This window comes from Strix aluco, chromosome 1 (assembly GCF_031877795.1).
Source record: "Strix aluco isolate bStrAlu1 chromosome 1, bStrAlu1.hap1, whole genome shotgun sequence".
Taxonomy (NCBI): Eukaryota; Metazoa; Chordata; class Aves; order Strigiformes; family Strigidae; genus Strix; species Strix aluco.
In genome coordinates this window covers 139,293,632-139,318,047 of record NC_133931.1, presented here as the reverse complement: position 1 = coordinate 139,318,047, position 24,416 = coordinate 139,293,632, and the positions used below count along the sequence as shown (strand labels likewise).

The following is a 24,416-nucleotide window of genomic DNA, read 5'->3' as shown; positions in this document are numbered from 1 at the left end:
CTAGAACATCAGATGATAAGCATAGTGTATTTTTTAAATGCTCAATTATGTCAGTATAAAGCTGTCCTCTTGCAAGGTTGAGTAATATACATATTTATGAAACAAGTAATAAAAACGGAAGCTTTGGCCGGGATGGATGCAGAGAAAAGCCATGTATGCATGTGCATGTACACACAGACATCCACTACATTCTTTGAGGGGCTTTAAACACTGGAAAGAGCCTGAAATGTGTGGCTGCACATTTGAAAGTGTTGGTTTACTCTGTGGTCTTGTTAACTCTGCTTTTAGTTTATTTTGTTCTTTTAAGCACAAGAACTTTATTCATATTTTTGGTTATTACATAGACAGTAGTCTAAATGAAGTAGTTTGCCCTTGTTAATATCCTTTTATATCATAGAAGAGACTTGAAAATGTTAGCAAGCCTGTCTGTTAGCTGAAGTTTACATATACACTTAAAATCAGACTAAGCAAGATTTTAATTTACTTTAGTTATAGCATATAAGCTTTTTGAAGTTAGATGGTGCTTTCAGCAGCACAACTGTTTCAGTGTGTTTCCATTTCCCAGACCCCACAGGATCTTCGTTTACTAAGATCATTTTAGGAACTGGAGATTAATTTGTATCATCTTTTGGTAGAGTAGCCTGAGAGAGGCAGCAAACAGGCTTTTCTTTAAAAAGTCTGTGTGTGGGGTGAAACAGTGAGGCAGTGGAGGAGTACACGCTGGGATGAGTCCCTGAACTACCCTAACACCTCACTCAATTCAAGCTCTCAAGCAGCTTGCTCTCAACCTGAAAGGTTTAAATCAGATATTTAATAGCAAAAAAGTAGAGAACAGAGGTCCCCTGCTCTCTGAGCCTGTAGCATGCTATAAGCGTATACACGCAGCAACTCCTGCTATTTTACTTCAAGCCTTCTTTTGCTCCCTCCCCACCCCCCAAACCAGAACTGATTCTGACTGGTTAATTTGGAGCATATAGTGAATTTAAACTGAGTATGAACAACCTTAGTTTCACTTGAGCGTGACCTGAAAGAGACCAAAATGGGTTAGACTCCTTGTCTGTAGCTGTGGCATAGGGCATCTGGAAAGCATTTCCGATGTTCTCTGCAAACACTGGTTCATGGTTGAGGAAGCTGGTGTCAGCAGCATGGTGGCTACTGAGTTTGTCTATGAACGCTGCTAACTTTATTTAGATACTTCAATCTGAGAAAGGATGAATCACTGAGCTGTTGTTAAGACAAGATCTAATCTAGTGCCATACTTCCCATACCAAAAAAAAGTTGCAAAAACTTTTACATTGTACATATCTGTGTCACTTAGTTCCATTGAGTTTCTAACTGATGAGCAAACTTCTGTGCAGTAAGTGATGGTAGTAGAGAAGACATGGAAATTAAAAGCACTGTGAGGGTATATCCAGCAGATGCTTTGTGGAACGAAGTATCTTGTTGGGTTTTTAAATTATTTAAGTCTTGGTACCCTTTTTTGCTTCAGAAATGACATAGAAGTATCCTATACCAATTCTTTCTGCTCCCTGAGCTCTTTAAAAGGAGCCAAATTCACTGAAAATGAAGAAGAAAAAAAGTAGTAAATTCCTTCTTTTCATTTCCCTATCTAGAGCTCCCCAGTCCCTAACTTGGCCATGTATTGCAAGGACATCATATGCAAGTTTCAGTCCAGAGCTGCTGCTTACAGCTGATGTAAAACTTCACACTTAATCCATAAGGGAAATACTGACTGCTCCAGCCAGCAGCCCCTGTGGGCACTAGGAAAACAGGTGAAGGGAAAGAAGAAACCTTTAGCTATTTTGGTGGCCGAAGGAAAGGAGGGGTGGGGAGGAGACAGATAAAAGGTGAGCATTGTGTTGTCATTAGGGAATTACTAGTTCATACTGGTTAGGATTTTAAATAGACAATTTTTTGCATGTTTAGAAGCACTTTTGTATTTAAAGGTGTTATTTTCAGTCTTCCATATACCTCCTGAGTGTTTTTACTTTTATCCACATCCTAGCTAATTGCAAGTTAGTGGTGGGGTGGGAGAATAAATGGCAAGTGACCATAGCTCTAAAATGTTTGGTCAACAAAATCAGCTCAGTGGTACAATTGTTTAAGGGATACAGACCCCCTGCACTGAGGAGGAGGTGGGAAAGAGAAACTGTGGCACTTAGGAAAAACCTAAACACCACTCCTCTGCCCCCCAGCCTGGGAAGGGGGGAGAAGAACAACCCACCCCAAACCAACACAAACAAAAAAACACCATTTCAGTTTCTCCAAAAAACTTTGGCATGAGTGAAAAGACCTGAAATGTCAGAAGCCACAAAGGTAGATGAAAGTCCGTTTTCCTAAAGGACACTGGAACTTCCCATTAAATTTAAAGCAGTGCTTAATTCTTTAATTAAAAAAAAAATCTTAACAGCCTTCTCTCATTAACAACACCTGGAAAATGAAAGTTTTTTTAAAATGAGAAATTCAACATTAATATGGTAATGGCAGAAGCTTTAGAATTTTCTTTTAAAAATGCCTTTCTGGACCACTCAAGGGAATTTACAAATAATGAATATAAGCTTTTAGTCTAATTAGTGATGTGAAGAATTGTCGAACTGAAATCCTGAAGCAAATGGTAATAGATGAAAGCCTACTATCTGGCTAATCTACATAAACATAAGAACTACAGTCAGTCTTACACTGGTTGATTTACCGATTTGGTATAAAGTAACTTGGATGTGCCACTATAAATCTCCTGGTTGTGCTTCTTGAGCTATCATATCCTGTCCACAAATATCCAGTCTCTCTGTATTTGAGTTTATCCTGCAAGGAGAGGGCAGGCCTGTGCCCAGTTGTTTGGCTGGTGGCTTCAGGGAGTGGGGCTGTATGGTCTACTGGCCCCATGGACAGCCTTCTGATTGTTTGTCCTGGTGGAAAGTAGTAAGCAGATGCGATGTTTCGCAGGCACTGGTAGGAAATTTGATCATCGGGACAGAGGGATTGGTGAGGTAATCCAGGAGCCAGATTTTCATCTTGAATGCTGAGATAATACACCTCTCCAAAGTGGCTACTTTGGTGGGTTGTATGTGCAAAATGAAAGGGGAAAAGTGTAGTTAGGAGCCAACTATTATGTCTTGTATGAGCTTTGAGAAAAAATTTTCTTTGTCTAAATTTTATGGAAAATCCTTATTCTGAGGGGTAACACAGAGTGCTTTTAAATCCAGGTCTGGGATTAAATAATGAGGCAACACAAAGAAGTATTGCTGCAGTTTGTCTGTGGTTTAGCCAAGCTTTGTGTGCTTGAATTGCTGAACTGGGTCTGAAATTGGAGCAGTAACATTTCCTCTTCAAGTATTCTGCTGTCCAGATCAGTGTGTAAAAATAAAAAGCGAAGTTTGTTAACAAGTCAGTATTTGAAACCATTCTCCTTTCTTCTGTTAGTAAGGCATCAAGATGAACTTTCTGGTTCACAAACTAATGGCCTGATTTGATAAAATACAGTAACTGTGTCATCAGTGTGCCTTGTAATATACACTAGAAATTAATTACCTTTTAACAGGAGTGGTACAGAAACCTCTGTCACTTTTACTGAACCTGAGTGGATTTTTAACAGAAATTCAGTATACCTTATTTTTAGGTAAGGAGTGTGACCCTTTGCTTTTGTATTTATCAGAACTACTTGTTAGGAATAAGCAAATTGAGATATATGTATATACACACACAATTATATATGATTTTATGTATAGAAAAGGATAGCTTAGAATGCATATTCAGTAAAATTTATTTGGATGGACTTATTTGTTACGTGCTTTCAGGATTCAGATGTGAACGACTTAAAAAGACTGAAAAGGTTGCTTAAACCCCTAGTTTGTATGAGGTCAGGACGCAGGCAGAGACTGCAGCACCTCTTACAAGACAAGCTACTCCAGTGGCTTAATCTGTATTACTACCTGTATTTACCGCAAAGAAATTCCCTTCCTCACCTTGTAACTAAAAAACTGCTGCTGATGTTTTCTTCAACTGTGCTAATATGAATTGAGAGCTAAGGATTGTTTGTTTTGTCCTGTAAACCTGTTTCCTCCCCACTAGAAGAGCATTAAAAACACTGATTCACTCTGTTGTGATCAAGCAACAGCTACTTGGAGCAACCTGAGGGGGAGAAACTAATAAACTCTGTGTGTGGGGGTAGCTTTTTGTGTTGGGTTTTTCTTGCCTGTTTTTATTTTGCTAGCTGCAGAGTAAACAATAAGACACTTCTCCTTCCCTTATAAATTCAGCTGATTACCAACAGTTTTCCATTTGGCTATAGGAGTTGTTAACTTTGCTTCTATGGCTGTTCATGTCAGGACTTTTTATACAGAAGTTGTTTCTTACCATATGGTATTAGCCACAGCCCATAGTGTGGTTTTTTTTTTGTTGTGTATTGTTATTTTTTTTTTTAATATTTCATCTCCAGATGTCTATGTTAAGCTTGTGTTGTCAGTGAAGTAAGCTTGAGAAATTATGGGGTTTGTCTTCATGCAGGGAGAAAGAGGGTTGTTTCAGTGAGTGGGTTTACAGGGGCGTTATGTGTATTTGTCAGAGCTGGGGGACTGTGAGCTCGGAGGCAGCACTCGGGAGTTAACAACACTCAGAGCTGGTGGATATTGGCATACTCTGTGTCTGTGCTGGTGGTGTGAGGAGCCAAGACTTTTTCCAGGTAACCAGTGTAGTAGTGCTTACCTAGAATGGATGAAATGAATAAGCACATTCCGAAGAGTGGAAAAGGTAGACCATTTACTTTCTATCCCATAGGTATTGAGTTCAAACAATTGAATGGACTAACATTGCCGATGTTCACTTGATCTCCTCTCAAACATGTTTAACTCTTTTTACCACAGACTCTTGTTTAAAAAGAGTAGGTTTGCACTGTGCTGGTTTAAGGCATTAACATTGTGTGTAGTTAATATGGCTGTTGAAATAAGAGACTGTTACGCGGCGTTATTGTTGAGAAATGGGAATCAAGGAGCAGAAGGCAGCAGGTCTCTGGGGGGAATGAGGGAGGATGGTGAGAAGGGTCTGATAAGAGCATGGGTACAGGAAAGTGTGGAAGTGCAGTTGCTTTGATACTTGTATGTGTGCTCCCCTCTGAAACAGTCAAATTTTGACACACCTATGAGATACAAAAAAGTTGGAACTGTGAGCAAAAGCATGATCCTTTATTGTTCTTTGCTTTATAATTGTCTATCTTCTGTGTTTTTTAAAATTATTATCCCTTAAGGGAAGGTACAAGTCTTATGTGATTTGCCTTTGCTAAATGTGAGATAAAAGCATACAGTGAGATTGTACTATTGAAAGTGTGTGAGATTTTATTTAACACAAGGATGCAAAAATGGACAATTTTCAAGACCTTTTTAATCCAAGAGGATTTTGATAGGTTGAAGAAAAAGTGATGTATATAGTGAGGGCAGAGAGAGAAGGAAAGAGTACATATAAAAGAAAGAATGCTGAAATTGTGAGGTGGTGTCTTCCTTCCTCCCATCACCTTTTTCCTAAAACATTTAGTATTGTTTCTTATGTGTGGAGGGTTCTCATGGGTCCAGAGCACTAGTTGTCTCTGTGCATGTGTTCTCTATTTACATGTGAGATCACTAAGATGGCTTTTAGTAAATTATCCATCTTTATGGTGCTTTGCCCTTTCTGTCTCTGTGCACACATGTAGCACAAATATGCTGCTTTCCTCGTGAAGGGGCACAATGATGTATTTTTGTTTTACCTGATTTCATTGTTGCAGAGATTTGCATGTCCCCCAAACACAAGGCTCAATGTCTCAACATCCCCAGAATAAATATGTTGATGTTCGGTCATCAGCAGCGGTTTGAAGTAACTGAATCCAGTTACCTGTATAATACTTGAAAAGAAGAATTGGAATATGTGCAATTCATCTAAAGAAAAGCAAATTATTGCCAAATAATTCCTTATGGACTAACTTTATATAGAAACTAGAGAAGTCTGTTTTCTTCTTAATAAAAGGTGTGTCTTTGAAGAAGAGAAACAAGTGGGAATACCTGTTCACATGCTGTGAACTATAGGTAGCTTTCAAAAACCTTCATGTGATACAGATCACAAAATTTTTTTCAGTTGACGTCTATTTGCAATGCCTATTTAGAATGGAAGAAATGAATGAGGAAATCTGACTAAACTGGAAAAAGTGCATACACAAGACTTATATGAGTCGCATCGAGATACACTGGCAAAGTTTTATTTACTGAAGATTTATTAAGTCTAGGTGAGCTATATATTAAATGAAAATATCATAAGAAAATACCTTCATGGAATTTGAAAGGACTGTTTCTTGTCTTACATACCTGGTATGACTGCAAGTAGTTGTAAAGTAATGAAACTTAAGATTATTTCAAAACAAAATAAAACAAAACTCTCTGTAGGTTTATGCTGCCTGGGATGTGATAGCTATAGGAGCTTTGCATATACTGTACTTTGCTGAAGAAAATAGTTACGAGGAAGATGGAAAACATCCTAAAAGAGCTGACAGTGTCTGAGATGAGAGAGTATTTCCAGGAAGCTGCTCCTATATTTCGCTCTTTCCTTTCCCCACCTATGGTGTAGAGTTTTGTCCCTGTGCAAAAGGATGCTTTCTGAAGTCAGAACCCATCCTCATGGAAGCTGTTGCCACTCTGGTAAATTCAGTCAGACACAGCTTTGTCCCTTTTTCTTTGCTGTACGTTTGCATTTGGTTTGGGGTTTTTCTTGAGAAAGTTGAGAGCTGATTCACGTGCACACAGTAGAAGGGACTGCAAATAGCTAATGCTGCTCTGCAGCAAGGAGCTGTACGGGGCTGCCGAAGTGCAGGAGAAGGACGGGAGGAGCGATGTCTCCGAGAGGAGCTGCGCAGGTTATCGCAGTGTGTGGGGGATTCCGTCTCTCCTCGCTGCTAGCTCAGTGCTCGTTCTGGTCCTGGGAACACAAAAACACTTTTGTCATTTCTATCTATTCTTTCTGTGTGGGGAGGATGGCAGAGGGGGGGAAAGGGGTTACAAGCTTTGTGTATTTTTTAGGTAATTTTAAGGAATATCTTTAGGTTTGTTTTTTTTTTTTTTTTTTTTTTTAATAGGAGCTGATAGTAACTGAAATGGAGAAGTCTCAAAGGTGCTCGTGATCTTTTATTTTGACACCGGTTCTGTGCGATTCCTCTCTTGGCCATGCAAAGCTTTACTCATTTTTTTTGCTATTGCTAATTGTGATACAGCAATAATGTATATATATATATAAAAAATGTTCACATGCATCAATAAACACCAGACTTCAAACTTGTGCATTGGGTGACAAGCTGAAATTAATTGCTGTGCAGCCAAGGGACTGATGAAGGTGTAAATACTTTCAAATTAAATGGTTCATATAGCTATTCTTGTATTTTTGAGGTGACCTTTCAGTTTTGTACAATAGGTGTCTCACTATTGCCATAAACTGAGGTGCACAGTGGACTGTACCCGTTTTGTACTTGGCTTGCATTTCCTTTGGCTCTTTATGAATGTGGTAGAGGAACCGGTAATTTTAAGGTGGCATTTCTTCCTTGGTCCTCTCCCTTCCTCCTCCTCCCCTCTTTCAGGATGTTCAGTTATTTCTGTGCTACAAATGTTGGCTGACAGAAGTTTTAAATTGTGTCAAACTCTTCAGTCCCTCGAAGTCATGTGGGAAGAAGAAAAAACTCCAAACTTTGTGTTACATCCTTTATTGTTGAGTAAATGTAGAGATTGCTTAAATGTAGAGATTGCTTTTTTTTGTGTCCATCTTTCAGGTGTTGGGCAATAAAGGAGAAGATATGTAGTTTTTCGTTCTGAAATGAAATGTGAGTTGGCAGTTGTGTGCATGAAATTTGTGTATGTTCTTCTGGAAAGGACACTTCCCCCTCTTCTCACCAGTGGATATACACTTCTCAGTGTGAGCATTTGTTGCTGAGTTGTGGTGAGACCTGTTGTTGGTCTGCTGGCTGGGCTATTGCGCGCTTGGATCTTTCTGCGAGTGGCACTCCTTGCTACGAAACTCATGAATTTTAATTTGAATCTACAAGTGTGAGAGACTAATGGCACGACACAGTTTGAAGCACATTGAATAGCATATTGGCTGCCAATTTTGTGGTTTGGGATTTTTCTGCATTAAAACTTCCCAGTATTTTTAATATTGAATGAACATCCCCTTTTATGTTCTACTTTAGGACCCAACTTTCAGGTTGCTGTGTGAGATTATTTTGGTATTTTAGAGCAGTGCATTGCTACTTTAGGGCGATTGTTTTGTAGTGGTATCACTAGCCGAGATTACAGTTTAAGGAAATCTTTGCAGACTTCAAGGAAATTTTCCCCCCTCCCTATTACAGAGAAGCAGCTCCTGGTTCTTTCTTTGCTTTATTGGAAATGAAAGCTTAAATAGGGTTGTGTGCAGTTTGAGTTTTTGTTCTGCCTTCCTCGCCTATTTGTATGATCAAATGCTGAAATTGGCTCTTACTTGCTTGAGGGGGAATGAAAACAGCTGAGAAATGCTGCACAACTGAGACCTGTTCATCTTTTCTGGAGAAAACACGCTTGTCGCTTGATCTTATGGTCGCCGTAGTGTTGGGGGTGACACCTCCATGTGAGAAGTTTGGGCAAGGTGGCTTTGTGCTGTAAGCTCTGGCTGCACCCCCAAAAAAGCCTGTTGAGAAGAGCATTTCAAGATGTAAAACACTCACTGCAGGCCTGTGTGGGTGGTGGTGGTGTTAGGGAAAGGAGTGTATTTTAAAAGGATCTGAGGGGGAAAACGAAAGCTTTCGATTTTATTGCTAGACAGGAACATCTCTAAAACTTGTTTTGTTGCAAGATTTTACTGGCCTGTATAAGTTTAACAAACTTCTATTCTGTTATAAAAAGTCCTTAAAATGTGAAATGTTTTTCTGTGAGAGGTCAGTATTGAGCAATTAAAGCACTAAGTAAAGCTGAGTGTTTGAACACAAGACACTTTAGCTGCTTTGGTGAACCAAAATGCAGCTGAGATCCTTCTAAGCTAGACCACTCTGTTGTCCCCTCTCCCTTCCCCAGATCTTCCCATGCTAGCCAGACTGACCCAACCAGCATGCCCTACCTGAGCCCAGCTGAAACTGTGTTAATCTACACATTCTTGCAAATCCCAAGGGTTTTGTGGCATCTCTGGCATTTATTTGTTCTCTCACTTTGGGGGAAGGGAGGAGACAAAGGACTTGGCTGTGAAGGCAGCCAGCACACTGTCAGCCTTTGCAGTAGCACTTCAAAGTGAATGTTTTGTTTACTAGATAAGTGAAAACTGATGTAAATTTGGGGTGAAAATACAAGGAATTTACTGATTCTTACCCCTTCCTCCCAATCGGGGATGGAGAAAGTCAACCATATAAATGTTAGAAAATAGGCTGTCATTAGGCTAACAAAAAGCTTAATACTAAAGCAAATGTTTTTATTCAAATTTATATTATCTTCCTTGAAGGGATGTAGAATCCTGAAGTATCATCCGGGTGAATTAAAAGAAAAGTGGAGGGGAACGCAGTAGGAATACATAGGATTATCACACCCATTTATTATGGAGACTTAGATACTGAAGGCCTTAACATTGAAATAGAAATAGTCTTCAAGAAAAGTGGAGATTTTATGAAATGTAACAGCTGTCAAATGTGTAACAAGTATTTCTGTAACAGCTCTTTGGACTTGAAATGGTTTTGACCTGACATTTCTCCCCCCCCCCCCCCCCACCCCCCCCCCCCCCCGTGATCTGTTGGGTTTTTTTGAGTTGTGTATTTGGTTTTGCCCCTCTTAGTACAACAGATGCTTAAATGTACGACACTGCTATGTATAGTCTATCTTGCAACAATGTTTTCTTTCTGTTTTTTCTTAAACTATTTTCTTTAATTTATCTGCAGGAGTCGGAAGCTTCAGATCAGAAATATCCCGCCTCACTTGCAGTGGGAGGTAGGAAGTTACTTTAAAAATTGATATCTGTGCTTAAAACCATGTTTCTGTTTCTCTCTTTATCCACAAGACTTTTCCCCTTCCCCCACCTTTTACTTGCTTTGCACACACCACCCATTCTGTTCTGGGGAAAAATCCTTTGGAAGAGGGAACAATAGAGCCTTCTAAGCAATTCAGATAACTGCCTTCATTTCTGCTCTCCGAGTTAACCATGAAAAATGTTGAAATGGATTCTTTGGTGAATGCTGACTTCCTGATGCAGTCTCTTTGACTGAAAGCTGGTCCGTTTTGGACCTTGCTGGTGCCTGGTGTATGAGTTCAGGAAACTTAACACAAGTTCATATATAAATACCTGGCCAAAACCTTTACAAAAGCAGAAATTTAATGCTGATCATTTTTCTTTGATTTTTTTTTTCATTTGTGTTTTTGTTTTTCCTCGCTCTTCTATAGTGGTGGCATTATGGCAAATTGTTTGTTCATGCTATAATGGCTCTCACTGATATATTGTATACTTGCTGTTCACACTCCTCAAATAGTGTTACAATTTTTGCAGTGGATGGGCTACTGTGAGAACGGATCTGTTTACTGTTTTTTCTACCTTGTGCGTGTTTAAAACGTTTTTGCGTTTTGCTAGTGATAAGTCATCCTTTTGCTTGAGGGAGATTAGATGGTGGAGGGTTTGAGGATAAAGCTCTGGTAGCATTCTCTGCGCAGGTTTGGTTTGTCTTCTTCATCTGACTTTTTTCATCTGCAGCTACTACTTTGTTTGCACTGCCTGCTTGTTTCTTAGCTTTGGAGAAAAACGGAGGCACTGCTCTCTCCAACCTAGGCTGTCAACCACTGGGTTCTGTAAAATATCGGCACACACCACCTCTCATGGCTTCAGTCTGTCCTTCTGGTGTGTGCTGTCCATATAAGCCTTTCCTCTGCACTTCTCAAACCTTGTGCTCCCCTCAGTGGAACTGTATCCACCTGATGCCTTTTATTTCAAGTTCATAACTGCTTTTTGTCAAACTTTTGGGAAGACTAGTAATAGAAATGGTGGAGGGTGGCTGATTTGAGGAATAATTATTTTGGTACAAACTTGCCCTGAGGATTTTGTGTAGGAATAGTGAGTATCAGAGCAGAGGCATATGAGTGGGAAAAATGTGAATAAACACCTGTGTAAGCACTGTTGAGCAGAGTACATCAAAATGCTTTCACCTGCTTGTCCCTCCTTACATGTATGCAGCTATTACTGCTTGTATGTTACAGGTATCTACCCTGTTTCCTATCTGCTCACTGATTTTTAAATTATTTATCTCTCCTTCTCCGTTGCTGCAGTTTCTGTGGTGACACCTGGTCTCAGACAGATGTTCCCTCTGCCCCACTTTTTGAAACACAGTGTCTTCCTAAAGTTCCCAAGGAAGAGTTAAAATTGTCCCTATTTGTCATACCTTTCCCAAGGTTGTAATCTCAACCTTGCCTAGATGTCCTGAAGTTGCTTGTACAGACCTGGCCCTTTGTCTGGGTGCAGAATTTAGGGGGATGAGGTCCCAAAATAATGTCTACAATACTTTTGCATTCTCTTGTGACATTAAGGCTGCTTGCCAAGTATGGTTTGTCTACAAACTTCCTAAAGATTTTCTTTGTAAGTGCTGGTGTTCTGTCACTTCTGCACTAAGCAGGTAAGTTCTGTGTGTCCTCAAAAGTGTGCTGATGACAAAATACAGAAGCTGGTGATTAAATCAGGGAATTGTCTTATGTCAAGTTTACCTTGGGTTCTGGTATTTATTTATTTCTTTTTTTGGTGCTTGTAAAAACTTCCTTTGAGCTCCATAACAAAGTTTTGGATGATTCCTCCTTAAATCAAATCTCTTTTGCAACCAGTTGCTTGGTAAGGAGACTAAAAGTTTATACATACAGAGAGGGATTTATACTGAAGCAATGTTCTTGCATAATGTTTTCTGAGGCGATGGTGTGTGTGCATGCACGTGTGGCAGCTGGAGCATTTTTACTTAAATTGTTTCTTATAGTCCCTCTGTGCCAATCTGCTTGCCTCATTGCTCCTTTGTTAATTGCTTGAATCAAGACTGACTTCTAATGGGTGTGAAATCCTTAAAACCAAACAAAAAAATACCCACTGAAAGATCTATAGGTTACTTCAGTCTATCAGCCCTCATGTATGTTTGATATCGAAAACACAATTAGTACCCTGCAACACCTTTCTTTTTACAGTGACATAGGGATACGTGACAAGAACGGAAGAAGGATTAATGTTCTTGTGAAATTTTTTTCCTAGTATAACTGTTACCAGGAAGGTTACCTTATTCTTTGCAGAAGTATTTTATTCAGCTCTGTTGAAATAATTGTCTTGTTTTAATTTTATTCTTTACAGAAAACAAGCATTTTACATGGGAAGCCTACAGGTGTGCCCCTAGCAGTTGGTGTACATGTCTCTAGTTTGGTGTTTTGCAGATGTTCTTGTGGCCAGCATGTCACACAGTGGTATCTGTAAGTCCTGCACCACGTGGGACTGGGACCCAGTGAGTGTCTCTGTGCACACTCACACCCAACAGAGATGGTTCTTGGCTTATAACAAATCACCCACAAAACCTCTTATTATAAGAAAGGCATTCATAATGTTCTGAAATGCAACTCATCAGGTTTGGAGAAAGTAGGCCTGGAAGAGTGGTGGGGATGCTGGTCCCACAGGAATGCAGCCAAAGTGTTTGTAGTGTGAAGTGTAACAGTTTGGTAGTAGATCCCACTCCTGAGCACCCCAGAGAATAGTATTGCCTCCTGGTTTTCAAAACCAGAAAACCTTTCAGGGACTAAACTGAAGTTTAATCTGAATTGAGACTGTTTTGCAATACATCAGCTGAGGAAGGTGCCCCACTGTTGATAAAAGTGCTTTGTTCCCCACACAGATGGGAGGTGTCTCTTAAGATTCATGAAATGCTGAAGTAAGTAAGTTTACTGTGGAAACTTTGAAACTGTTTCACTGGTATACCTTAGCTTTTGAAGAGGCATGTGCACCTATTTAGTAAAATCTAGTGCCTTGTAGTAGCACAGAAGAGAGAAAACAATGAACTTTGGTGTTAAGGAAACCTTGACTTCCCCTTGGAAGAAACTGGGTATCCTGAAGACTCCTGTGAGGTAGGACACTTCACCCATAGTTATTACATACAGATTGGGAAATAAGCAGTGGGTGCAAATGGCCACAGAGTAACAAGCGTTTATTAATAAGCCTTCTCATGTACTTTTCAAGTACAGAAATTCAAATTAACTATTTGCTTTTCTGGAGAAAAGTCTTCGAACTAGTTTTCTTCTTCACATATGTTGAAGTTACTGAACAAAATATTGACTCTTAAAACCAGCCAGAGCAATTGGACTTGTAGTTGTTTCCTCTGGGTAATATAAGAGTTCACTGTGTACTTATCAGACTATCATGGTATAAGTAAAAAAGGTAAGATAACCCTTTTAGACCATATTCAGGGCTAAGTGGTAGAAGAAAGGCAGATAATGACCTGCTATAATCTGCTGAGTACTACATTGAAACAAAACCACAGGGTTGCTATATTGAGGAGCTCACTCTTAAAGTGCAGCTGGAAAAGATAAAATTCTAATGTATTCCAAGGCATTCAAGGTTAAGTATATACAAAACTTGCCTGGTAATTAATTTGAACTTCACAAGAATATTTTTGGCAAGGTTCTGCAGATTTCTATACCTGTGGGTTGGGTATTCTTGTACTCCTTGCCCAGCTAGGAGAAACTGGAGGTGGAGGGAAGGCAACATCTCTGTCCGAACCAAGAAAATTTAGGACTCAGACTGAAATTGGGGTCTGGACTGGTAGGGGCTTATCCAGGATCATGTTCTCTACTCATCTAGGAGGTCACTTGCATTTTTCCCTCGTCCATCCTCTGGGTTTGAGGACTCTGGACCAGTTCCATAAAAGCATCATCATTTCTGGAATGCATCTTCTTCCTTTTATTCTGTTTGCATATAAATCACATATAGAGGTTATTATATCAATTTAGTAATTTGAAGGACATGTGCATGATCAGATTTTATTTTTTTAATTTGGTTTCAGCTGTTATGATGCTTGCTTGAAGCAAGCCATCAAACAATGAGTACACCTTTTTAGTGATAGGTGTGTATAATTCCTCCCCTTTCCTCTCCTTACTCATCAAATACAAAGTACAGATTGATGGTAAAGATCATGATAAGTGAAGGATTTGGCACACCACCTCTTCCTCTTCTCCACACATACCAGCCTCATAGGAGAGAAGTGCCCTGGTTCTATGGTCTCTGCAGAAAAGTAAATCGATCTCTATTACTTTTTCCTGAACTGCAGTCTGCAACATACTGTTTTGAGTCCTAATATGTGACTGCAAGTAATCTCTCACTTAGCTTGTGAGTATTCAGCACTGGAGGTGTATTTACAAGACAAGATGATATGCATTCTAGAAGGAGGTCTAGGTGTGGTGATTTAAAACTGAAGTACCTGGAGTTTATTTCTGATTCATCGTGATAGGGATCCAAGTAGAGCTCTTCTGAGAAGAAACTGTTATGTGAAATGTTACCTTTCTTCTTTCTTTTAAAACATCTTAAAACTAGCTTCCTCAGTGTAGAAGATGTTTTAAGAGATTTTCTTTCAAATATTTTTTTCCATGTTTAGTGAAAAAAGTGCTAGAGAACAGACTTTCAGGACACAGATGGTGCCAGAAACAGCACTTGCTGGCTCAGCAGGAAGGTAGCTGTTGAAGAGTTCCCACTTATCTTCTGTGGGCTTATTTCCTTATCAGTTTGTATGGAGCAGAAAAACAGATAAACAGATACAGTGTTGATGAACTTCGTAACAAAAAAGGTAGACTAAGAGCCCAGTCTGTGGAGTGTGAACCTGTTGAGTGAGCAGAGAAGTAAGAAAAACATTGTGGATGTGTATTTCTAGCTTTGCCGAGAGACTTGCAGGTTGCTTTTGGGGACAGAAATGTGTGGGAAGGGAGGTCTGATTTAGCTCTTCCAAAGGCAAAAGGATGTTACTAAACAGGGCTTGCTTTTCCTCACTTTTTCATGGAAATGAAAAACAAAGTTTCATAGTTATGCTGAGATGTCTGATGTTTTAGGTTCTCCAAGCAGAAGTAGTAATGGAAAAGGATTTCTGGATCAGGGTTGCAATGTGAGTGCAGGTTCTGTATTGAGATTTCTGCCAATGCAAGAATGGTTTGAGCCATCTCCACCCATCTGCATGTTTTGTAAGACAACTTTCAGTTTCTGTAAAAGAATTGAGACTGATTCTGATTGTGAATAAATGTTGGTAAGTCTTCTAACAGTGTAAATAACTGTTTGTCCTGAGGATTTGTAGTAGTTTCTGTTGCTTCTTTGATTGAAACAGCTAAACTGGGTGGGGTGGGTTGTTTGTTATTTGTTTGTGTTTTTTAATCTAGAGATGCAGTGTAAAACCCAATCTTGCTGAATGGTTACAATGCAGTTCATTCTAGAATACCAAGGATATGAAGAGAACAGGTGGGGAACTTGTGGGTATTAAGAAAGGAAAAGAAAAACTTGAAACCATTGCAATTAAGAATAAATGAGGATTATACAAAGCAGATTTTGCACATAAAGCAGGATGTAAAGGGGAGATGTAGGAATGAGCTGAGCTACAATGACAAGAATTCTAGAAGAAAGATAAATCAACAGTAAAGAGATTAAAAAAGTATTGAAATATGATCTTTCACCTCAAGTCTCCTCCAAGAATCCTAACTTAATGTAGTGCTATAAAAATAATGTATAGCTATAAAAATGCTAGTAGAATGCTAAGCATGCACAAATTATCTGCTACTGTCTACTAGGTGTGGGAATCTCTAGTAGGGATCTTTGTTTTCTGTTTCTTCCTCAAAGTGCTACATCAGGCACTAAGCTGTACTTTTTGCCATTTACTAATAGTCCTCCTCAGCAGGAGAATGGAGAACATGTTAGTCTGTTTTCTGCAGCAGCTTTTTACATATTTGAAGGCCTGTGATGTTCAGGCAGGGTTAAAGAGAAAGTTTAAATCCTTTCAATCTCTTCTCTGGACTGTTCTTAGATCTCTCACCTGGGAAGTCCCATAAGGCTTCTCCAGAGTAGCTTCTGTAGTTTTATTTTCTGTAGCTTAAGATCACTTTGGGCTCTTATCTTGTTCTCTGGTATATTTGCACTCCATTTCAGCCTTGTGCCATCTTCAGATTTAATAAACAGAAACCTGATATAACACTAGATGTGGTGGTCCCTGCAAACCCAATGAAACAGAGCTCTTTAGTATGACAGTAGGTTGGTAATAACTGTTACTTGGCAGTGATCATGAGGTCAACTTTTCGCCTGCTGTTGTAGTTTTGGTTGTGTTTACCTTATGAGTCTGTTGTAGGGGGACAGTGTCAAAAGCCTTCTGAAGAGAGATACCCACACACATAGACTGTGAATTATGTTCTAATGAGAAACTGGAGAGATTTATCAAGAATTATGCACATCAAACAAAGGTTGATGTTAACTACATCAGAGAGTAGAGCAGTCCCTGGGGCAATGCAGAGCCCCTGGGCAGCACTGCCTCCTCCAGGTGTTGATCTATAGCCAGGGGAACATGGGGGCTGCCTTTGCTCCTTTCTTGCCAAAGAGAAAAGAGAGGCTACTGGTCTTTCCTTTCTGCTATCTGCCCTGGCCCCATACTCCAAATTAACTATTTTGCTTGAGCTGCAGGTATTTCCCATGGTCTAGCTGGGCTTAGCAGCAGGTGAGTCAGTCTGACATAGGAAAGTGACCGTGTCTGTGTCAGACCACTCAGTTTTGCACTTAAGACATACTGGCTTATGTTGGGATTTTAATTGCCTGGCTTAATTATAGGGGGTGATATTTACAGGTATATGTGAGGTAATAAACACCTTTGCAGGTGTTTAAAATACAGGGTGTGGGAGTAAAGGTCCTTGGATAAACATGCAATAAGCATATTTCTCACTTAGAATGATTTATTCATACGACTGTCTTGGCTACAGCAGTGCTGATAATCGCCTTACAGTTGTTATAGACAAGGGGAAAAATCTAACAGGGAAAGTAATTTTCTTTGAGAATTGCACTACAGCATTTTTTACTTAAATCGGGATCTTATTAAAAGTTTTATCAAACATTTGCACCCATTTAAGAGTTAATATCCCAGGTGCCCCCAGTGAAGATACTTAGGTAGCATTGTATTAATTAACACTTTTTAAATTTATTTTGGAAGCTTGTATTGTACTAGCTTAAGTAAAGAATAGATGAGTTAGAGGTGAGGTCAGGGCTCTGTTGTGCTGAGCACCTAGAAGATACAAAAGGTGGTCTTCCAACCACAAGAACTCCACATAATGTTAGTAGTCTGCTTCAAAGAAATCAGAAGAGTCACCAGGTCAGAGATGGCTTGACTGACACAGTTTAGAGGTGTGAAGTTTGCTTTTCCTCCAGGTGGCTAAGGTGATAAGTTGAAAGAATAGGAAGTGGAAGATTTTGGGCTTGTGCTGAAGGAAATGTGGTGTTGTGTGGTTGTTCAGGCAGCCACTTTGACTTGTGTAGCAGAGGCAGGAAGGTTGACTGAGCAACTTTTGAAGAAGGTGCTGAAGTGCCACAGCTTTTTGACCAGAATATTAAGCAGGAAAAACTGGCTTCTCTGAACATGCTGAGTAGTAAGCTGCAGTGACTTCAGGGCATGGTTTGCGAGGTGTTGATCAACCTTACTGTGAAGGGGACAGGACAAAGGGTGGAGGGAAGCACCCACTTGGACCTGAGACTTTTAATCTCTTGTCTCATCTGAGTCACACAGCTTTGTGATTCAGGGAGTTGTCAGATCTCCATGTTGGAGTATGAATGCTTTTGGCTGTAATGGGCTCTAATGTCAAAGCACAGAAAATGAGTGAGTGAGTTTTAAGTGTTAAATGTGGCCATTCCAACTAAGACACACAGGAGCTTTATGTCTTTGGAGACTGCATTTATGGGCCTATATCTTATTTTCCTTCCAACATTCAGTGGAAGGAATAGCTAAGTGAAGGGGTTAAAAAAAAAAGATTCAGCATGACTGTTTGATCCAAACTCTTCCCCCCCATCCAAATGTGTTCCATTGTCCTGTGACTGAGATGAAGAAAAATCTGTTTTCACGACCAGTTTTTGATCTTCTAGGATAAAGGAAGGCACAACCTGTGATCCCTTAACTTTTCAGAAATGTTCTAATACTTAAAACAGCTGCTAGTGTGCAAGAATTTTGGCATTGTCACCATGGGGTTGGTTGGCACTGTTAGAACACTGTGTTGCTCACAAGCCTACAATAATATGGTTACTTGTTTAACATGTCACTAACAGTGACTCTAAAACTTGAGAAATCTTAAAAGGCACACAAAGCTTGCTTGGTTCAAAACACTTTTTGGGAAGCCAGCCACCAAATCTTACTTTTTATTTGCGATTCTGGAAAGGTGTCTGTGAAGACCTCTGTTCAAGGGCACAGCTGTCAAAGTCTTGCACCCCTTAGCTATAATTTTTACTTAAGGAGTCACTTTAATCATGTGCAACCTTTTTATCCAGTGTTGTGACATACCCCTTCATAGAATTATAAAACCATTCAGGTTGGAAGGCAACTCAGGAGATCTGTAGTCCAACTTTCTGCTCAAAGCAAGGTCTTGAGCAGAAAGGTATTGAATTGAAACCACATTGCTTAGGGTTTTGTCCAATCTTGGAAATCCCTAGGAACACAGTTTGTGCAACCTCACCTTGTGGTGACCAGTTCGAAGGATTAAGATTTCTGCTAACGAGAATTGTTTTCCTTATACCTGGTGAGGACATCTATTGTGTCAGCTTAAGCATGATGTCTCTTATCCTTCCACCCTGCACCTTTGGGAAGAGCCTGGCTCTGTTTGCTCAATGACCTGTGGGGCAGACTGCTGCTATGCTTCCCTCAAAGTTGTCTGTTCTTGGGTTCAACAATCTCAGTTCCCTCAGATTCTCCTTACTGGTGAGGTACTCCAGCTCTCAACCATCTTGGTGGCCCGTCACTGAACTCATTCCAGGTTCTCAATGTCTTTCTTGCACTGGAGGTCCCAAAACTGGATGCAGTATCTACATGTGATTGATTATCTCCTTTCACTCAGCATTCATTAACTTTCTTCCATCCATTTCCTGTGCCCCTGTTAATACAGTCCAGGTTGTTGTTGACCTTTGCTGCCAGGACACAGACCTGGCTCATGTTCAGCTTGCTGTCCTCCAACACCCTGCATAGTCTTTTCAGCAGAGATGCTCTCCAGCCAGGCAGCCCTTAGCCTGTACCAATGTGCAAGAGATTATTCCTTCCCTGTTGCAGGACATTGCATTTGTCCTCGTTAAGTTTAATCAGGTTGCTGTTGGCCCATTCATCTACCCTGCCTAGGTCTCTTTGCGTGGCAGCTCTGCCTTCTGGCATGTTGACTGTTTCCCTCAGTTTGGTCTCATCCCCAAACTTGAGGAGGGTGTTCTGCAACACCACCTCCAGGTCATCGACTAAGATGTTAAGCATGATGGGCCCTGGGACAAGCCACTTGTTACTGGCTGCCAGGTAGAGTACTGTCCTCTGAGCCCAACTGTTATTTGTTATAGTGTTATTACTGGAAATTAATCTGGATGTGGAATCTCTGCCAGTTTGTCACCTGCATGCATAGGAGGGGAAACATGTCTGGAAATGGTATTGCATCTCTGCAGATAGAACTTAGGCTGCATGCCATTGCTGGCTAAATTTCCTTAAACAAAAGGATATATTAACCCATGGTTCAAACTACCCTTAAGTGAGACAGCCTGGAAGTGAAATAAGCAGCATCAACTCACTGGTGCTTTATTTCACATGTAATCACATGATCTTGTTTCTCACTGGTACTCTAATAACATAAAAAACAAACCACCAAGGGACTACTTGGTGAAAATTGTAGCTTCTGAAAACTCTTTATGATTTGAATTAGCAAGCTGTAATAGAAGTCCCAAAGTATGTTTTTGACCTATGAAAGAATACACTTTTTGGTAAGAATGTATTCTTATCCCCATCTATTGATGTAGCTTTTCTGTGCGTAAACTTAGTCTCTCCTAATTAATTATTCATGCTGCCTCATACCTTAAAGCTTGTTCATTTTAGTTTTTCTCTGAAATAAGGAACCAGTAGTTCTTACTGGTGTTGGGTCTTTTGTGGAAGTGCTGGTTTTAGATGCTGGGAGTGCAGCCCAAAAATTCCTGATGAAATTAGATGGCAGAACCTTTTTTGTTGGCATGTATGAAGTAGCTGGTAAAGCAACATGCTGTTATAAACAAAAATGCACTTCAAGTGTTGTAAAATTAATGTGATTAAAAAACTAGTTACTTATGTCCTGCTCTTGGAGAAGTTCTGAAGTAATTTCAGTTACCTGCCTTGAAAGAAGATGTCACTAGCAGGGACTGTCTCTTCAGACTTACCAGTTGTATAATTTGAAAAGAATTGAAGGAAATGCATAAATGAGTTGTGCCTCAGGCAATAATAAGAGAAATGTTATGAGCTCTTGTTGATGGTAGCCAAAGGAATAGAAAAATGTTAACTTCAAGCGGCCTCAATGACTCTTTTCTTAATCCACTTAGTTTGTGCATAAAGAACATAAAACCAGCAACACCAGGTCAGAAGAAAGGTTTATGTATAGTCCTGTATCCTACCTTTGCTGTGCCTTGGAAGGGGTACAAGAATAAGGACAAGGATATAGTGATAGCTCACCAGAGCAGCGTCCTCCTGACTTTCAGCACTTTGCAGCCCTGTTAACCTACTGACCCAGAAATGGTGCCTTTGTATTTGAGAAAGTCATCTAGAGTTTCTGCAGACATGTTCCTGGACCAATGCAAACTCCTAGCATCCACAATATACTGCAGTGAAGAGTTGCATGGTTTTAGGGCATGTTGCAGGAAGAACCATCTCATCTCACATGCTTTGAACTTCCACCTGCTGCCCAGGTTCTGTCTTGGAGGGAAGAGTGAATAGTAGTAGCTCCATGACCTTTTTCTCGATTTCCCTTATTATTTTAAGGACCTTTATTCCTTACCCTTTTCTTTTCCAGGCTGAGCAGCCATAGCCTGCTTAGTTGTTTTTGTGTGGAAGCTGTTCCCCATACTTTGATTATCTTTGTCCTATTCTTGGGAATTTTACAGAGTGATTTGGAGCTGAGGGACTGAATCTGCACACAGTTATATCATTCATTTTAGGTTATTTCATTTTATGAAGGTAGTTGCTGTTGGAGGCCTCTGTGTATCTCTTTCGTTTTGCTCCTTTTAAAAAAAAAAACAAAACAACAAACAAAAACCAAAAAAACACCAAACAAAACCTGCAGTGAAACAAGTGGAAAGCTGGTCAGAGAATGGGGCTTGCTGCTTATGTCTCAAGAAATCAGCAGACTTTGACAACCATGGGAAAAATTGACGTTATCAATAGTTTAGATCCTCCTCTGGGCTTGCTGCTGGTTGCCAGGAAATATTACATTTGAATCATGTGTGTACCACATGTTGACCTAGCTTTATGCAACTGGCTCTTGTGTGGAGGGAGGGAAACAAAATGTGCTTATTTCCAAGAGGCTGGCTAGTTTCAGCTCAGCTGATTCTATAAAGCAATGGTAGTCAGCATGTCTCTCCTCACACTTGTGCTTAGGCGTGTGGGATTTTTTTGTCTTGTTCGCTAAACAAGTAGAAAGTGTCTCTCAGGCTACCTATCTGATGAGCAAGTCTGCTGAGACTATTGCAAAGGCTGTGATGCTGCTGCAGCTACACGTCTCCTACAGCCACTTGTACAAGCACTCTGCTTCATTGTCTCTGTGTTCCCCTTCCTCTGTGACAGTTTTGGTTGTGGTCTTGAACTAGACCATTCAAGACTGAGGCCCCATCCATCTTTTCTTACAGCTCCTACTTGCTTTCATCTAGTGCTACAGAAAAATGTTGAGTTATTTCTTGGATGCATGGGGAAAAGGAACAAGGTGAGCTCAGCTGCATAATATCCTGCAGAAAGAGGGAGACGCATGACAGGCAAGCAGTGAAGCTGTTGTACCAAGCAAGGGGAAACACCACAGGCTTATGGGAAGGCAAAAGATGCCAACACAATCTGCACCTGCATTCTACCATTTCATCCAGCAGCTAGTGCTTACTCCAAGAGTCTGGATGCTGTGGCAGGTCAGATACTGGCTGCTGGGTTGAGGCCTTGGAAAGTGGCAATGAGGACATGAGAAATAGGTAGGAGATCTTTAAGATGTAGGTGAACACCAGCTGAGCCAAAGCCTGCTGAGCAGGGGGAGGGAGATGAAGTTATGTTAATGTATTTCCTTTTTTAAGCTTTTGTGTTATTCTAAAGCCTGAAACTCCCTCTGATCCTGTGTCCCAAATTGGTAGCCAAGTACATGTGGGCAGGGAAGGAAGGGAATGTAACTGGAAATAGCTCCCTTATTTTCAGATGCTTTGGATGTTGTGGCAATCAAAAGGGGGGATGTGACTAAAAGTCATCAAAACCACTTCCAAGCACATGCCTTCTAGTGGAGCAAATGAGCAGGATTTTAAGAATATAATACAAACAGGAAATCACTCTGAAAACTCTATCCCACCACTAACTTGGGGGGGAGGGAAGATACATTAAAACTATCCTTGCAAATAGCTGCCTTGTTACAAAGCCTAATAGGGGATTGAATGCATGTGTAAGAACCAAATCCAAATCAACATTTCTTGGGACACCTTTTATTGGGTGTTGGGTTTTTTGTTGCTCTTAGTAATAGAGTCAGGCTGTTGTTATGTGAGTAGTAGATAGCTATTCATGCAACACTTTCACTTATTTGCTCACATAGTTCCCTTACTGAACTCATAGTTACCCAGTGTGAGCAGCAACCAGGAGGCCGACTCAAGTATGTACTCTTGGAGGGTTATAATAATGTACCAGTGGCTTCTAGGTAGGTGTTGCTTAGTCCTTTGTTGCATAGGATGTATAATTAAATCTGTAGCCTTCATCTGACTGCATACAGCAGCTGTCACTGTTTTTATATTTGGTCTGAGTTACCAGTCTGCAGTTGATGTTAGTGAGTGCTAGTGTCCTTGTGTGGGTTCAGCAGGCTTTTGGTCTGGGAAACTTTCACATACTGCCTTCTCAATACACTTCTCCTTTTCTTGGCCTGTTATTTTCTGTTAACTGTTTCTCCATCCAAATGTGTGGAAGTCTACAGGAACCATTCATGTGAGCGTACACTGTAGTGATGTTTATTATCCCAACTACAGGACTTTTTTTTTTCTCTTTTTAAACATGGGACGTCTGTGGACCTGTAGCATTCTTGCAGGTGGTGTGACATCAGCTCATTATCCCTAACTTTATGATTTGTGGGTATTGGTTGTTGCACCCCAAATGGTTGCTGGTTTAGGTTACTATTGCAGGCTGGGATGACTTGTTAAATACTTGAGTGACTGCATCTTTATAGGAAACTTTCTTGTTGTCCCTTCATATCAGCCTCTTACTATATATTCAGTAACTAGTGTGCATTGTAATCCATCAGTAGGTTTGGGTCTCATACCCAGAAGGCATCTGTTCCTGGTGACATCCTGGTTTTTATACATGTAGTAAGTAGAAGAAACAATGCAGTGGTGATGGGATATGGAAGACTTGAAGTGGCTTTGTGTCTGGGACTGCAGCGGGTGTGTGCAGAGGGAATTCATGCTAAATTTGTGATTGGGACTCTTCCAACTGTGCAATCTCCAATGAGATATGATGGACTATGAACACCTTTAGGAATATATGCAGGTAGCTGTATAGCAGATATGAACTTCTCTTAGCTATGCTGTGCATACCTACTACAACCAGCCCTCAGATCTCCGGTCCACAGCTGACTGGTTGTGAAATTCATTGTGGGATCTAGAAGGAGTGTAGAAGGACTACAAAATGTATCAGAAGAGAACCAGAACTTTTGCTAGTTCAGGAGTTGGGGGTGGGGGAGGGAAATCTGATGTTGCTGCTAGGTGTTATAGATAAGTGCTCATGGCTTCCACTGCTCTGCTACATGACCTAGCCTCTGGTCTAAGCCAATGTTCAGTGATGCCTTTGGTCTCTGTAGAAATGCACGTGTTGGTGATTGCTTTGTGTGGCTGTATGTTATGAAAATAATTTCTGTCTTGATGAAACAGATAGGAGAGCTCTCAAAGTAGTGTCATTACCTGACTAACAAAATATGTTAACCTGCTTCATTATGGAAGTGTGAATTTATTTACAAAATAGAAGCTATGCAATGCTCTGTTTCAGCTTGTCAAACTGTGGTGTTGCAGCTTCCCTGGCTTGCGTGAGGCATTGATGTGCTCGCAACTGCCTTTTGCTTTGCTGTTTAAAGTCTGCAGGCAATCCTCTCCTCTGTTCTTTTGCGAAGTTGTCTGTTGTAAAAGCAAAGACAGGAAGGGTTTATTTTCTTACGGGAATACTTGATTTTCTGAGATCATGTATACCTGCATGTCCA

At 40.3% G+C, this 24,416-nt stretch overlaps 1 protein-coding gene across 2 annotated transcripts in view; it reads left to right on the top strand.

Moving 5' to 3' along the window:
• The window catches only part of IGF2BP3 (insulin like growth factor 2 mRNA binding protein 3), a 116,998-nt gene that overhangs the window by 15,475 nt on the left and 77,107 nt on the right, over positions 1 to 24,416 (top strand). For both annotated transcript variants that reach the window (XM_074837362.1, XM_074837353.1), the window contains exon 3: positions 9,896 to 9,944. In XM_074837362.1, the coding sequence (XP_074693463.1) occupies positions 9,896 to 9,944 (49 nt within the window). The remainder of the gene's footprint in view (positions 1 to 9,895; positions 9,945 to 24,416) is intronic.